At 36.3% G+C, this 14,487-nt stretch overlaps 1 protein-coding gene across 1 annotated transcript; it reads right to left on the bottom strand.

Moving 5' to 3' along the window:
* Nucleotides 1-229: 229 nt before the first annotated feature.
* LOC137038605 (H-2 class II histocompatibility antigen, A-Q alpha chain-like) lies at nt 230-4,006 on the bottom strand. Its single transcript, XM_067413312.1, has 4 exons — nt 3,927-4,006; nt 1,178-1,423; nt 557-841; nt 230-431 (listed from the first exon to the last, which is right to left on the bottom strand). Exons 1-4 carry the CDS (start codon nt 3,982-3,984, stop codon nt 310-312), a joined length of 711 nt encoding a protein of 236 aa, XP_067269413.1. The 5' UTR covers nt 3,985-4,006; the 3' UTR covers nt 230-309.
* Between the last annotated feature and the right edge of the window lie 10,481 nt (nt 4,007-14,487).

Raw genomic sequence — 14,487 nt, 5'->3', positions numbered from 1 at the left:
TCCACTATTTTGTATTATTTTTTATTTTGGTTAAAGTCTTTTAAACCTTCAAAATATTTGCTTTTATCTTCTTCCTTTTTTTACATTAACAATAGTTGTATGCCATGTAGAATGACACACAATTGCACAGTGGCATTGTTTTCAAATTGCTCTGCTGTAATTCTCTTTAGTGAATTACAGCAGAGCAATTTGAAAACAATGCCACTGTGCAATTGTGTGTCATTCTACATGGCATACAACTATTGTTGTCTTTATTCTCTTTAGTGAATTACAGCAGAGCAATTTTCATTTGGTTCTATGACTCCATTGTCAGTTGCAGTTGTTTCCTTTAACAAGGAAGAAGGTTCCGATTGCAACTCCCAGCAGCCCCACAGTCAGACCTACTCCACAGAACACAGCTGGACCAACCCCTGGGAGGACAACATCAACATCTGGAAAATACATGAATAGGATATTTGAAGATGCATTAAAAACGATAACAGCTAAACAGATGTATAACAGAATGAAGAACTGGAAGAGTTCTCAAATGCAGTGTCGCCCTGAAAATACCACTCACCCCATGTTTTGGTCTGCTGTTGACCCTGGAGGGCTCTGTGGTTCACCGTACAGGTGTACATGTCTCCTTCAACAGGTGTAAATATAAGAGTGGAAAAGATGTTAAAAGTACCATCATTTCTTGGTCGGTACTGGCTTAATCTCATGCGCTCTGTAACATTAATATTATTTATAGTCCATGAGATGCTGAGAGACGGAGGATAGAAGCCGGTCACATGACAGATGAGGGTGTTCTGAACACCCAGCTGTACAACATCCTTTGGATAGATGGAAGTCTGTGGTGCATCTAGAATAACAGATAACTATTCATTCATTAGTGCATTACATCACTTACATGTAGATATCTTAACTATTCAAATTATATAAACGTTTGAGGAAAAAACTTGATGACACTAGATGCATGTTATATAGCTAATTTCAGTTATTTTTCCAGACCGATTAAGTGTTAACATCATGTTAACACTTGACATATATGGTCCCCTTGGATTCATTTATCACTAAAAATAATTAAAAATAAAATAAAAATAAAAGCTAAATATTTCAGTAAACAACATGAACACAACACCTATCAATCTCAATATAAGTTTTTATTTTTTATTCATAGCACATTTTAAAGTCTTACCCATTTCTGGTGGTGGACTCTTGAATTTTTTGGTCCACAGGGCTAAATTATATCTACAAATTGCCATCTCATTTACACTGTATTCATAATTTCCAGGAAATGTTATAGGATCTCCAAAATTAGGATATGTGTATATTTCTTTCTTCTGATTAAAGTCAGCATGCACAATCTCCTCTTCATTAAAACCAATCATTAATTCTTCTTCCATATCAGAGCATAGTCCAATTTGGATATCTTCATGAACAGCTGAAAATGATTGAGCATCATACAACTTAATTATTGGGCTTGACAATTTTGTTACATACATTGAATAGCTGAGAAAAACAATGCATTATATTGTTCATAAATTGGAAGGGCACATATGTACTGCTGATATATACCCAGTAAAGAGCTGCATTGGGATTGGGATCCCACATCCTGCAGGACCCAATCCATATTTTCTTTGCTGTGGATGGGAGTGTGAGAGATTATCTTCCTCCATAGCAGGCTAGGCCAAGTGATTCATTATTTAATTCGTTTGTTAAGTAAATTTAATGTCCAGGCTCATTAGAAAACATACCTGTGTGCATGTTTCGCAAAAAGTTTCAAAGTTAAATGTCCAGTGAGTGGTGGTAAAAGCATGTTTTTTTTGTTTTTGTTTTTTGCTGGAATAGATGAAAGTGAATTGTGGCAATGTTTTATTACATTAGTTTTGTATATGTATCACTACAGTTCTGAATTGAAATGTCTGATGAGTGCCATTAAAATCTCAAATTTTACTTGACAAAATAAATATGATTCATTTTTAATTTAATTGAATGTTGTATTATATTTCCCTTAATTTATTATTTTCTGTTTTTATAGATAAAAAAAAAAAAACTTTTAACTTGTATTTATTTAATAAATTGTAATATTTGTTTATATTTTAATTTTTATATTTATTTATGCATTCATTTATTTTTACATTTATTTATTTATTGATTCATTTATTTTTACTTTTCCCAACATGGAAATGAGGAGGGCGATCCTTGTGTAGCTTCAGTGCATCATTGGTTGAGAGCTCACGCATAGAATCGTCAGAGCAGCTAAGTATGGTTTATCAAAGTAAATGGCGGCCAGATAGTTGATAGAGTTTTATATAAAAAGCTGTCTGACTGTGTTTGTCATTTGTGGTGCTAGCAATTGCAGTCACTGTTTAAAAAAAGGAAGGAAAAATGGTAATGTAATTACACAAATAACATAACTATAGGGTTGGGTTTACTTTCTTGTAATTATGCATAAATTCTGTTAAATAAAATAAGAGGCTTGAAGAATTAGGCGCCCCTCGTCGCCACATTACACGTAAACAGGCAAATAAACATAACAAGTAAATAAAAGTACAGTCACAGGTATTTATTGCCAAAATGTTTCACAAACAACTTCTGAACTTCTTTTGTCTTCTGATAGTAAAGTCTTATGGAGTGAAATAATATCTTTGTGCGAAGAACAGAGTATAACTTTTTAAGTGGAAGATATTAATTGCTGAAAATGACCCGCTCCATCAACACAGCAATAATGTTAAATGGCAATCATATTTTTTTTTTTTTTTTTTTTTTTTTGTAAAATGCGTGATTGCCGATTACTTTCATTAAGAATGTTAGTGGTCCTATTGGGTTGTTCTGGTTTTCTTTGGTCTCCTTTTTCATTTTCTTTTTTTCAGCCCAAATGGAAAATGGTTTCTGATAAACATATGTGTGGTTTAATTTAGTAACGTGGGGGATAACTGATGATTTAATCTAGTCTCAATTTGCTTCAGGATTTGTAGTAAGAGTTAGTTAATTTGTGTGATTGAGTTTGAGCACCTCTTAGCAGAGCCATTGCCAGTATGCAGAATAAGGGAACCTTGAGACCTGTTGTGTTGCTTGTTTTCTTTTTCATCTTCAATTACATCCGTGATGCTGTTGTATTTTAATATTGCCTAATAAACCTTGTTAAGCTTGCATGCAAAGACTGTTTTTTGTTACCTACAACACCATCATTGTCATCAGGGAGTTATCAGGGAGTCATCAGATCGATAGCATCAGAACTCCTGCCGTTTTCGTTTTCTCCAGAGCAGCATCTAGAGAAAACGACTGAGCCCGCCATCTGCTCTTGAATCGCTCTCGCAGTACTTTGATGCCATACTATTTGGCCAGATTTTGTTCAAAATTATGTCACACAACTTAGTTTATCGGGGCCTTTACGACAGTGCTCTCTAATATGGTCCACCAATTCAATAAATTCAATCACAGCAATTTAATTGACTTTATTCCTGTATTTTAAAATGCACAGAGTTAGCTCAGACACAAAAAACTCTCCTCCCGTATTACGCCACACTAGCATAAACTACAGTATGGTGTTTTTTGTTGTTGTTTTTTTTTTTTTGCCTCACTATTGAATTAACTAAATTGTTAATTCAATGTTGAAATTACAACATTTAAGGACAATAATTCAATTCATATTATTTAAAGTTTTGTTCAGAGAGTTTTAAAAATTACTTTAATTTCTTATTTGTGGAAAAATAATACCAAAGTGAGTAAAACATGAGTAAATTTAAACATAAAACATTTGCATTATAAATGTGAGTAAAACATTTATAATGCAAATTTTCTGATCATTTGACAATAATCTGCTGTCAAAGGAAACATTTAAAACCTTAATAAATGCATACGCAGGTTTTGAATGATCCATTAGTTTTGTCTAAGCACTTATAAAAACAGTACCAAAAAACCCCAAAAAACGTTATACTTACATTTAGCATCAGTTGAGAGAACAACGGTAAGGGCAAGAATGATTATGTACAGCTCCATCTTGATAGAGAGTCAAACAAACATCATACATCTATTTAACTGAGGTGAAAGACAGATAGTCCTACCCCCTCTTTTTACGGCTTTTGCATCATCCACTCAAAGTTTGACTCACACTGTGACATTGCTGTATCTAGGAGGAAAACTTTTTTTCTTTCTCTCTCTCTCTCTCTCTCTCTCTCTCTCTCTCTCTCTCTCTCTCTCTCTCTCTCTCTCTCTCTCAGTTCAGTCAATCTATCGTTACTAGCTATCATTACTAATGTTACTCTGTAATATGTGCGGTTTATTATTTTACAGTAACTTTTATTGTCAAATGCAAATGCAATGTTGCTGTTTGTTATATAAGATTATTATCCTCTTACAAACATTAAGCATGGGTTCACAGTTCACTAACCAAGTTTTAATTTGTAATGTAATGGACAGTTATAGTTTCACATTTTTGTTTTATTATTATTATTATTATTTTGGTTTTGTAACAATTGCTTTTTACTGCTTTTTTTTTCAACAGTATTTGTAAGGAATAATTCAGGCAACCGCATCCAAAGAGTCAAGTTTTGCTGGTTTAGCATGATCCAGTTTCCACCTCCTGGTAGATGCTGTAACTACACCATTATGGATGCTAAGAGCATTTTTCTCTTTTGACATCCATTTAGAATTGGTCATGAATTTTGACTAAATAGAATCAGAATCTCAAAATGTTTTTAATTTTAACTGAGCTTTCACAAAAATTGCATTTTATTTACTTCCCCAGTCCTGGGGTCTATACCATGAATCTGGTTTGTTTCAGTTTAGTTTGTGGCTTGCACCAATCCTGGCTTATAGGTACTGTAAAAAGAGGCTCTACTTTTAGTAGTGTTCATCGCCGTAGTATCTTACATTCCATAGCTATCCAGCTACGGGGCAAGTTATGTCAAAATATAATTGTAATGACTTGTAACTCGAAGTGGGATCCATATGCGAGCTTTAATTCAAATGTAGCGGTACAGGCAATGGGCAGGCACCAGTAAACACTGAAGCAAATGTGGTCAATTGGCAGGCAGAAAAACAGTCACAGGTCCAAAACCAAACAGAAAGTAAATAACGGGCAGGCAGAAAAAGATTACAGGAGAAGATGACAACAAGGTCTCAATACGCAGGCAAAACGAGAGAATCGCTCAGAGATGTTCGCTAGTGATGGGACATCTGAAGCGAGGCTCCAGAGCTTGTATCGATCAACAAGGGGCGTTCCAGATGAAGCCCCGATTCGAGGCTTGTATTGTTTCCCAGAAAATCACATGACGATGACAAACGAGGCCTCGTTTTCTGTTGAATACATCATTGCTTCATTCTGAGTACTTTCGGACAAAAGTGGTTTGAAACCTCGTGCCTCTTGTGGGATTTGCAGTAGGCATTTGCATTAGAGTTGAGGTGTTGGTTGTATGTAGTAGCGATATCATTATATCAGTAATACCTATACTACGTAATAAAAAATAAAAAATAAATAAATATATATATATATATATATATATATATATATATATATATATATATATATATATATATATATATATATATATATATATATATATATTAGTAGTAGGCCTAGTGTTATTATTATTATATATATATATATATATATATATATATATATATATATTATTGCTATTATTATTATCATTTATAATATTATTATAAGACTAGACTGTATTAGGGAAAGCTTTTCCCATCCCTGTTGCAGTTTGCTGTTCCACAATTCCAGTCCCATAAGCACTGGACTATTGCACTCCCAACCAGGAGCGGTTCACAGCCGAGGAGACTGATGTTCTCGTAAGAGCAGCCCTTACGAAACAAAAATATATTGCAGTATATTGGAAAATTTCATGCAATACATTAGGCAATATATTCACATATATGGGAATTAATATTTATATTTTTCAATATATTGCAATATATTGAAAGCGGCAATCATTTGTATATTTTGCAATATATCACATGAATATATAATATATTTTATAATACCATCAATATATTATTCCATATATTTACAATATATTAAAATATATTTCAAGTAATATATTGGTAAATATATTTTCCTTTCGTAAGGGAGTGAAAGAGAGAGAAGTTGTGTGGTATGGGGATAAGAGAAACCCAAAATAGCGTCGGTTAAACTGTTTTTTTCAGTTTTTCAGTCGATTTTTTTCCTGGTTCTTGACGGACAAACCAATTTGTCAGATGTCCTTATATACATATATGTCTTGCCACTATTGGGCAAACAGGTCTGATCCTTAATTACTACAATTAGCCTGAATAATTTGTAAGCTAGATTTATGCCTATTTTTTCACATCTTCGTGGCACACCACAATGTGTTAATATTGTTTTTAGTGTAACAATTTATGATTTGCAAAAATAACTGTTGCATCTGTGCAGATTACATGAGCAAAGTGTATGCGCGTTGTGCACGCTATACATTATGGTCAAGCATGCGCCCTTAAAATAGCATAATGAACAACGTGCAACGCGCCACTGACTTTAGACCAGGTTTTTTCTGGTCAGTGGCGCAACTGTTTAATGGAACAGCAAAATAGCACCAGGGATTGTTTGCGCCGGAACACGTCTCCTTTTTTGCGCTGAACCGCCCAAGGAGCGCAAGTTCATTCACTAGTTTAGCGACGTGCTTCTGTGGAGGGAAAAGCGCGCTTTGCACGGGCGCAAAATAGGAATGACAAATGCGTCGGTGTACAAAGTCAATTGCGCTGGGTGCAAGATAGGGCCCTTTGTGTTTATTCTCAGTCGCATTCAGCCGTTCTCTCACCGAGTTGTTGCTCTAGGCTAGATCACCATGTAAACAAGACCGACTCGTTTAAAACTCCTTAAATTATATTAACGTCTGCTATATAACATTTATATAATAAACATATAATTAATTACAGCTCCGTGAAAATTAATTATTACGCCACGAATGAGAGCATGTTAGAAATAAAAGCACCAAACTCTTTCTCTCTCTTTGTTTATTCTCAGTCGCGTTCAGCCGTACTCTCACTGAGTTGTTCCAGCATAGGCTAGTCACATGTAAACAAGACCGACTCGTTTAAAACTCCTTAAATTATTTTAAAGTCTGCTATATGACATTTAACATTATATAACATTTCGTTGTTTTATAATAAACATTGAATTAATTACAGCTCCGTGAAAATGAATTATTAAGCCTATCTCCGCGAGACGAGTGTTAAACGCAGAGATGAAAACAGCGCTGTCATCAGCATAATTCAGAGACTGACACAAACATTTATTTTGATACCGTACTAGATGAGATTGACATAAACAAAACCAGCGAATACATCAGCTTTTACAATGTTTGCATAATCCAGAGAATATTCACTTTTTAGTCTATAAACACTTTTAAACCTGTAGTTTAAAATGAATGCTTATATTTATGCTCACAGTTATGGGGAGTTGATAGACTCAACTCTCATTTATGTTCTCCATTTGAAAACATTAGACTTTATAAATGTATTTTGCCTGTTGTTAATATGGCTGTATTTATAAATAAAACGGTAAAACAGCATTAATGTTAAAAAGACTTTGCACTGTATTAAAAAAAACAAAAACAATTCTGACTATTTATTGATGTAAATTGTTCTGTATGTAAGTGAGTGAAACTGCAAAAATTACAGTGTTTAAAAAGCTTAGTTCAGTTGCTGTTGCTGAATTTTGTAAAAAACAGAAATAACACAATAAGTTAATATCGGTTCTATATCGGTTATCGGCACATAAACATGCAAATAATCGGTATCGGTAATAAAAAATCAATATCGGTCGATCACTAATTAACATTATTATAATTTTATATGAATTAGATGTTATTTATCCCTAACAACAACAACAACAACAACAAAAAAATGCCCCTGAACGACCACTGCAAACTTCCCCTGGACGTTTTTGTGAAAGGTTCTTAAAACATTAAAGGGATGTGGGGGACGTTCATTCCATCATAAGCGAGCATTACAAAGCGGATGTTCGCAACTGATAGAACCCTATCCACACATGAATAATTTTAGTTTAACAATTATTATCACACATTTAGTTTAAATTAACATAAATGTATACAGATAATAGTATAAAAAGTTTTCGAATGGGTAGATACAGTTTTAAAGTCTCTGTATACCTATATATATATATATATATATATATATATATATATATATATATATATATATATATATATATATATATATATATATATATATTGTGTATATCAGGGGTAATAAACTCAAATTGGTTGGGGGCCATTGCTGCAATTGACATCTCATAGGAGGGCCATTTTAACATTCAAGCGCAAGAGAGCACAATATTTCTAAGTAATGTATGTTATTTGCTGATATGCTAATAACTATCATTTACTTCAAATTCTATTACTAACGCATTTTTGTCATACTAATCCTTCTAATTGTAACGACAATGACTATGAGTTTAATGTCTCGGGGAATAATTAACTCAAAAGGGATTTAATATTCAATATTCATGAATTTATGAATATAATTTGCTAGTCGTTCATTACGTATTAAAATTTTCCGATAGGGAAAATGGTTTAATTAAACACAAGTAACCCTTTACGGAATTGCTTGAAATTATCAATAAGGGATTACTGCTTTACGAGCGCATAAGAAACATTAACTTTACTGATCAGGACAAAATCAATATTTCAAGTGGTCGTACAGTTTACTTTACTAAAATAGTAGCATAAGCAGTTAGGTAACGTTAGATCGTAAGTTTCATTGACTTCGTGTATGTGGCAGAATAACAGATTCAACTCATTAAAATGTCTTTTGGAGGTTTAATAAACACAGACTTAAAGGGGGGGTGAAATGCTGTTTCATGCATACTGATCTTTTTACACTGTTAAAGACTTGGAATCCCGTACTAAACATAAACAAAGTTTCAAAAGTTAAGGTGGACGTTTGATGGGAGTATTTCTTTGTCAAAAATACTACTTCCGGTTAGTCATAAGTTTCGGCAAGTTTTTTGAGATCATGCGTTCCCATTGACGTTAGTGGGGGCGGAATTTCCTTGTATGGGCCTTACGGACAATTCTACCGGAAGCGCGAGGGAGAGAGCGAAAGCAACAGGCTACGCCCATCAAAGCGCTGGCTTGTAGGATGCTAAACAGGTGATATAACCAGTAGCTACTGACTTACCCACTGATAGGCCGGCGGTCGATCTGTATTAGCACTTTCCTCACGCGACGGGCGAATCACTTTCCTCACTGAGCGAATCACTTTCCTCACAGAGCGACTCACTTTCCTCACGCGGCAGGCGAATCACTTTCCTCACTGAGCGAATCACTTTCCTCACCGAGCGACTCACTTTCCTCACGCGGCGGGCGAATCACTTTCCTCACTGAGCGAATCACTTTCCTCACAGAGCGACTCACTTTCCTCACGCGGCGGGCGAATCACTTTCCTCACTGAGCGAATCACTTTCCTCACAGGGCGAATCACTTTCCTCACTGAGCGAATCACTTTCCTCACAGAGCGAATCACTTTCCTCACAGAGCGACTCACTTTCCTCACGCGGCGGGCGAATCACTTTCCTCACAGAGCGAATCACTTTCCTCACGCGGCGGGTGAATCACTTTCCTCACTGAGCGAATCACTTTCCTCACAGAGCGAATCACTTTCCTCACAGAGCGAATCACTTTCCTCACTGCAGCGCGCTGCTGCACACGTCATTATTTAGCTCCACTCACACGACACGCCCCCACCCGCTCGGCTTTTTTCGGAAAGACTCGGAACAGCGCATCTTTCTTATATAATTATAAAAAAAATAAAGACTTTTCGGAGATATGCAGGATGCAATGCTACTCTATAGGTACTCAAGATTGACATGACACTGACTGAAACTGAGTGTTTCACCCCCCCTTTAAAATAACACTACAATTCACACAGAAAGTACACACTAAATATGCATCAAGAGAGTAGAAATATAGATAGTAAAACGAAAGAATATGGTACATAAACGAAGATAATGAATAGACTGAACTTAGAGAGATAAAGAGAGAGAGAGAGAGAGAGAGAGAGAGAGAGAGAGAGAGAGAGAGAGAGAGAGAGAGAGAGAGAGACAAAGAGAGTGGGGGGGGGAAACAGCTTTCCTTCAGTTCATCAAATACAACCTTCACGGAGTTAACTTGTCCCAACGGGAGAATAACACACCCTCTTAACAGCAGTTTGAATTTGGAAAATAAGAATACTTGCTTTAGTTTTGGCTTCTCGCGTGTGTGCGTGTGTTCCAAATTCAAATGTCCTGCGTGTCCGGCGGTTCTTTCCGAGGTCGGGGGGTGGGGGAAGCGATGCTCTAGCGATGCTCCGTGTTCTCCTTCTGAAGAATGCCCTTGGGGCTAGTAATTTGATGCGATGCAAAAGCGAAGCGAGGAGGGAAGAGGAGGAAGAGGGGAAGAGAGGAAGAGCTGGGGCCTGTGGGCCTCGGTTTCTGGTCCCACACAGCACATGGCTCTGTATATGGAGGCCCTCCCTGCTTGGAGGGACGTGTTGGTTCAGCCAGGGAGAGAAGAGAGAGTAGGACAAGAGAGAGGGAGGGCATCCGAGCACCTCCGTTTTAAGGGTCTGGAAGTAGTCCCACCCTCCAGGGTTAGACTTAACCAATGAGATTGTTGGGATTTCCAGGCAGGAAATTCCTCAGCAGATTTTATGGCTCTTTGTTCCAAGGCTCGAATCAGTGGGTCTCTGACCATTCATATTCTAATTAATGCAACAAACACACACTGCATTTTCTGAATAAGTGATATACATGGAAGTGTAAGTCGTGAAGTGAGCATTAATTTGATAGGAGACATGACATATATGAGGTTACCTGATCTAGTAAGTTGTTAAGACAAAGACAAAAAGATGCAAAATACCATACAGAAGAAACATTTTACAAGACAGTTATGTGTTTACATACAATGTCCTGGGGTGCATGTTCATTTATAGATGGTTGTCTATAATTTGAGGCAAAAGCGTGTGTTTTACAAGCTCTAACTCTGGACTTTTCATGTGGCCAAATTCTTTTGGGCCGTAAAACAGTCTTATCAGATGGTTTCCAGGGTAACGGAGAATCTTTCTCTGTTGTGTTGGGGGAAGGTCTGTTACTAAGCACAAAGCATTCAAAACATATTTGTCAAATGTAACTGGCGATTGTGTGTTTGATTCGCCTGAGTCGCTACATAATGTATGCATTATGTTCAACACGTGAATTTTTTAAATACGTTTTTTAACATGAAATAGCTTCTATCATGCAAAAGAAAAATAATAATAAAGAAAGATTTTTGAGAGGGTACTTAGGGAAACATTGCTATATGACACTATATGGTCAATATGATCATATTGGCACTATATGGTTAAAAAAAATCTATAAAATTATGATTTTCTCCTCTTTTGCAATTTTCTTTTAGAAACTATTAGTTTTTAGGTAAATAAATTGAATAAAGTAATCAAATGAAAAATTACTGCATTTTTTTTTTAAACATTAAACATTTAACTGTTTAAATTAAATATTAATCCTTATTAAACTTTCAAAAGTATTCAATCAATAGCAGTGAGTGATTCCTAATCTTCTTTGACATTAAACAGACAGCAGTAAAGGCTACTGCCCCTTTAAGACCCAGGGGTATCGCTTTCTCGACTGTATGTTCACTTAAGGCATATTCAGACTATGTCTGCTTGGATACTCATCAAGATGGACATGTTGACACCGGCTACTTCTTGTGTGAGTTTGTCCGTTCAAGCACAAGACTTGAAAGAGAACTCAATAGTTGCGCGATGTGAGAAGTGTGTGTGTGCTCTTTCGGATGACTGCACAGAGACAAATCTTCTCACATCGCAATCGCACGCGAGTTCTCAATCGCATCTTTTGGCTCTACACACGTATTCATATTCGAAGATACGGCAGCACTGACATGCATTGAACAAAGTTTACTAAGAGAGACCGTTTGCTCACATTTTTCTTTTATTATCGCTGTTGTTGTAATGTATAACTGACTTTTACGCGGCACCCCGCGCACCCCGGTTGGAAAACACTTAATTAATCTGATGCACCACCATCCACAACATGTTTTAAATAGACACATAGCAGGCCTAATATGACTTTAAATTAAGATGGTTATTATTGGCACAATGTTGAGCTACAAAACAAAGAAGAAAATATTAAAATATTGGCGATGAAACGAAAATATCTCGCCAGACATCTGAACCCAGCTTAAGCCGCAATGACCTGATTGCCGCTCGTGCCGTTTGATAATAATGTCTTTCTCTTCCTAATGGCAAAAAAAGAAGTTCCTGAACTGAATAACATACGAATCAGCTGGTGTTGTTGCGCTGACAACCCCCTGAGATGATTAAAATCGACGTTGAGGGAGCCCTCATCCGATATTTTTTTTTGTGCAAAAGTATAAAGTGTAGTGTCAATAAAATCACTAATTTCAGTATTTAGAATGTTATGAATTAAAAACAGAGTATTGTATCCCAAACCCCTTGGTATAATGTATCATTTACAGCAATAAAACACAATTACCTATTTTTGTCATTTTAATGGCTATGGCACTTTGACGATCAAAATCTCATAATTAAAATTTGCGACTTTAGCCGGGGTTTCACAGACAGGGTCACATATGACATTTTTACAGCAGACAATCATTTGACTTACCACGTGAGTAGTATTTCCCAGGTGCGGAGGATCACTAATCCGAATAGACTAGTTTTATCACTGAGGTGGCATGCAAATGTATTTTTACAGACGTCCACATGAGAAACAATTACCATCCGAATAGGGCTATAGTGGGCTTAACAGTTACATACAGAGGTGTCAAAAGTACTCGCATTCATTACTCAAGTGGAAGTATAGATACTAGGGTTTAAAAATACTTCTGTAGAAGCTGAAGTATCAACTCAAGCTTTTTACTTAAGTAAAAGTGTAAAAGTACTGGTTTCAGTATAAATGTAAAAGTAATGTAAGGAAAAAAATGCCATTAAAGACAAAAGCTTAGGCCACACCACAGGGGCCTATAGTGCACTACCCCACCTCCTCAAAAAACATATTTCTAAAGGCCATAATGACTATAATGTTATATTAAAATGTTAATGTTGAAAAATTTGGGATGCACTTGCAATGGCTACCTGTTTTAGCCGCATATATCCCCTTTGAAAATGAATGAGTAGCCTAGGCTAAAGCAAGCCAACACCCAAACAGCCATAGTGAAACTATGAAAGGTCTTAGATGCTCAAAAACACATGGCGTGCGTCTCGAATCAGCTCCCTAGTTCGGTAGTCAGGGCACTGATCAGGACACAAGTCAATGGGCTGATCCCTGTTCAGTACCCTGACTACTGAACTAGGGAGCTGAATGAAACGCACCCATAATCATCTTCAAAAAAACTAATGAGACTAAATGATCTTTCCAGTGCTTAGCTCGCTTTTTCTTATATTGCAGTCTTTGATCTTGAAATGAGCTGATGAATAAAATGCAGCTGATATCTGTTTGTTGATGTGAACTCGCGCATCTATTTATAGCTATTTATTTCGAGGAGAAGTGTAAGGTAAGACAACCTTTTTTATTATTATTTGTTTAGATTGTGTAGCATGTTTAGTTTGCAAGCGCTGTTAACTCACTGTCTGTCACTATAATGTGATTTTTTTTTTTTTGAATCAGCCACTTTAAGTGCAAACAGTGCGCAATATAAAAGATCAGAAAAAGCACGTAATTAGGCCTTTCACACGTTAATAACACACCACTGCCAAAATGTGTGATTCATTGATACTGAACAATAATCCGCCAACAAAAAAATAACAATGCGCTTAGCTTTGCTCTGACCTACAGTACCCTTGTGAAGATCATAGAACATGCACTTAGTCGAGTCAAAACTGATTCATCATTGATTCAAACCTCTTTCAGCAGCTGTTGGGGTTGCTAGTTGCAGATGTCCTGAGTGTATAACGTTATATTATGATGGACAGGAATCATGATTAGCTATATTTATAGAGTCTTCGAGTCACAGGTGTAATCCACCTTTGAGAGTTGGTTCACTCTTACCACTTCTTACTGTAGAAACAGCTTACTGTATATATGCCACTTTAGCATAGCGATCACTTGAATATACAGCTATGAAGAGTTATCGCACTAAAAACCTGGCTGTCAAGAATGAGCGCGTCTGCCTGCTGATCGCTGATTGGCTGAAAGTGCTTGCTCGTCTGCTGGAACCCACCCAATCTGGCAACACTGTGTGTGATTTGTGCTTTGAATCATGTGCAAGCTCGATGGATCGCGTAGTAACTGTGACCCCTTTCCGTGTTTTAAACAGATTTAAAGGTTCTTGACTACGCCACCTGGTGGCTCTCACACCAGGATATACTTTACACCTTAACTGCTAAATACCTGATCTAAGGCGAGCAGATTCATCGAAGTACACGTGAGATGAATTAGACAGAGACGTGTTCTCAATAGAAAAAAACAATAACTTTATTATGCAATGTTATAAT

Source organism: Pseudorasbora parva, chromosome 13, assembly GCF_024679245.1.
Source record: "Pseudorasbora parva isolate DD20220531a chromosome 13, ASM2467924v1, whole genome shotgun sequence".
Taxonomy (NCBI): Eukaryota; Metazoa; Chordata; class Actinopteri; order Cypriniformes; family Gobionidae; genus Pseudorasbora; species Pseudorasbora parva.
This window is presented reverse-complemented; position numbering and strand designations above follow the sequence as displayed.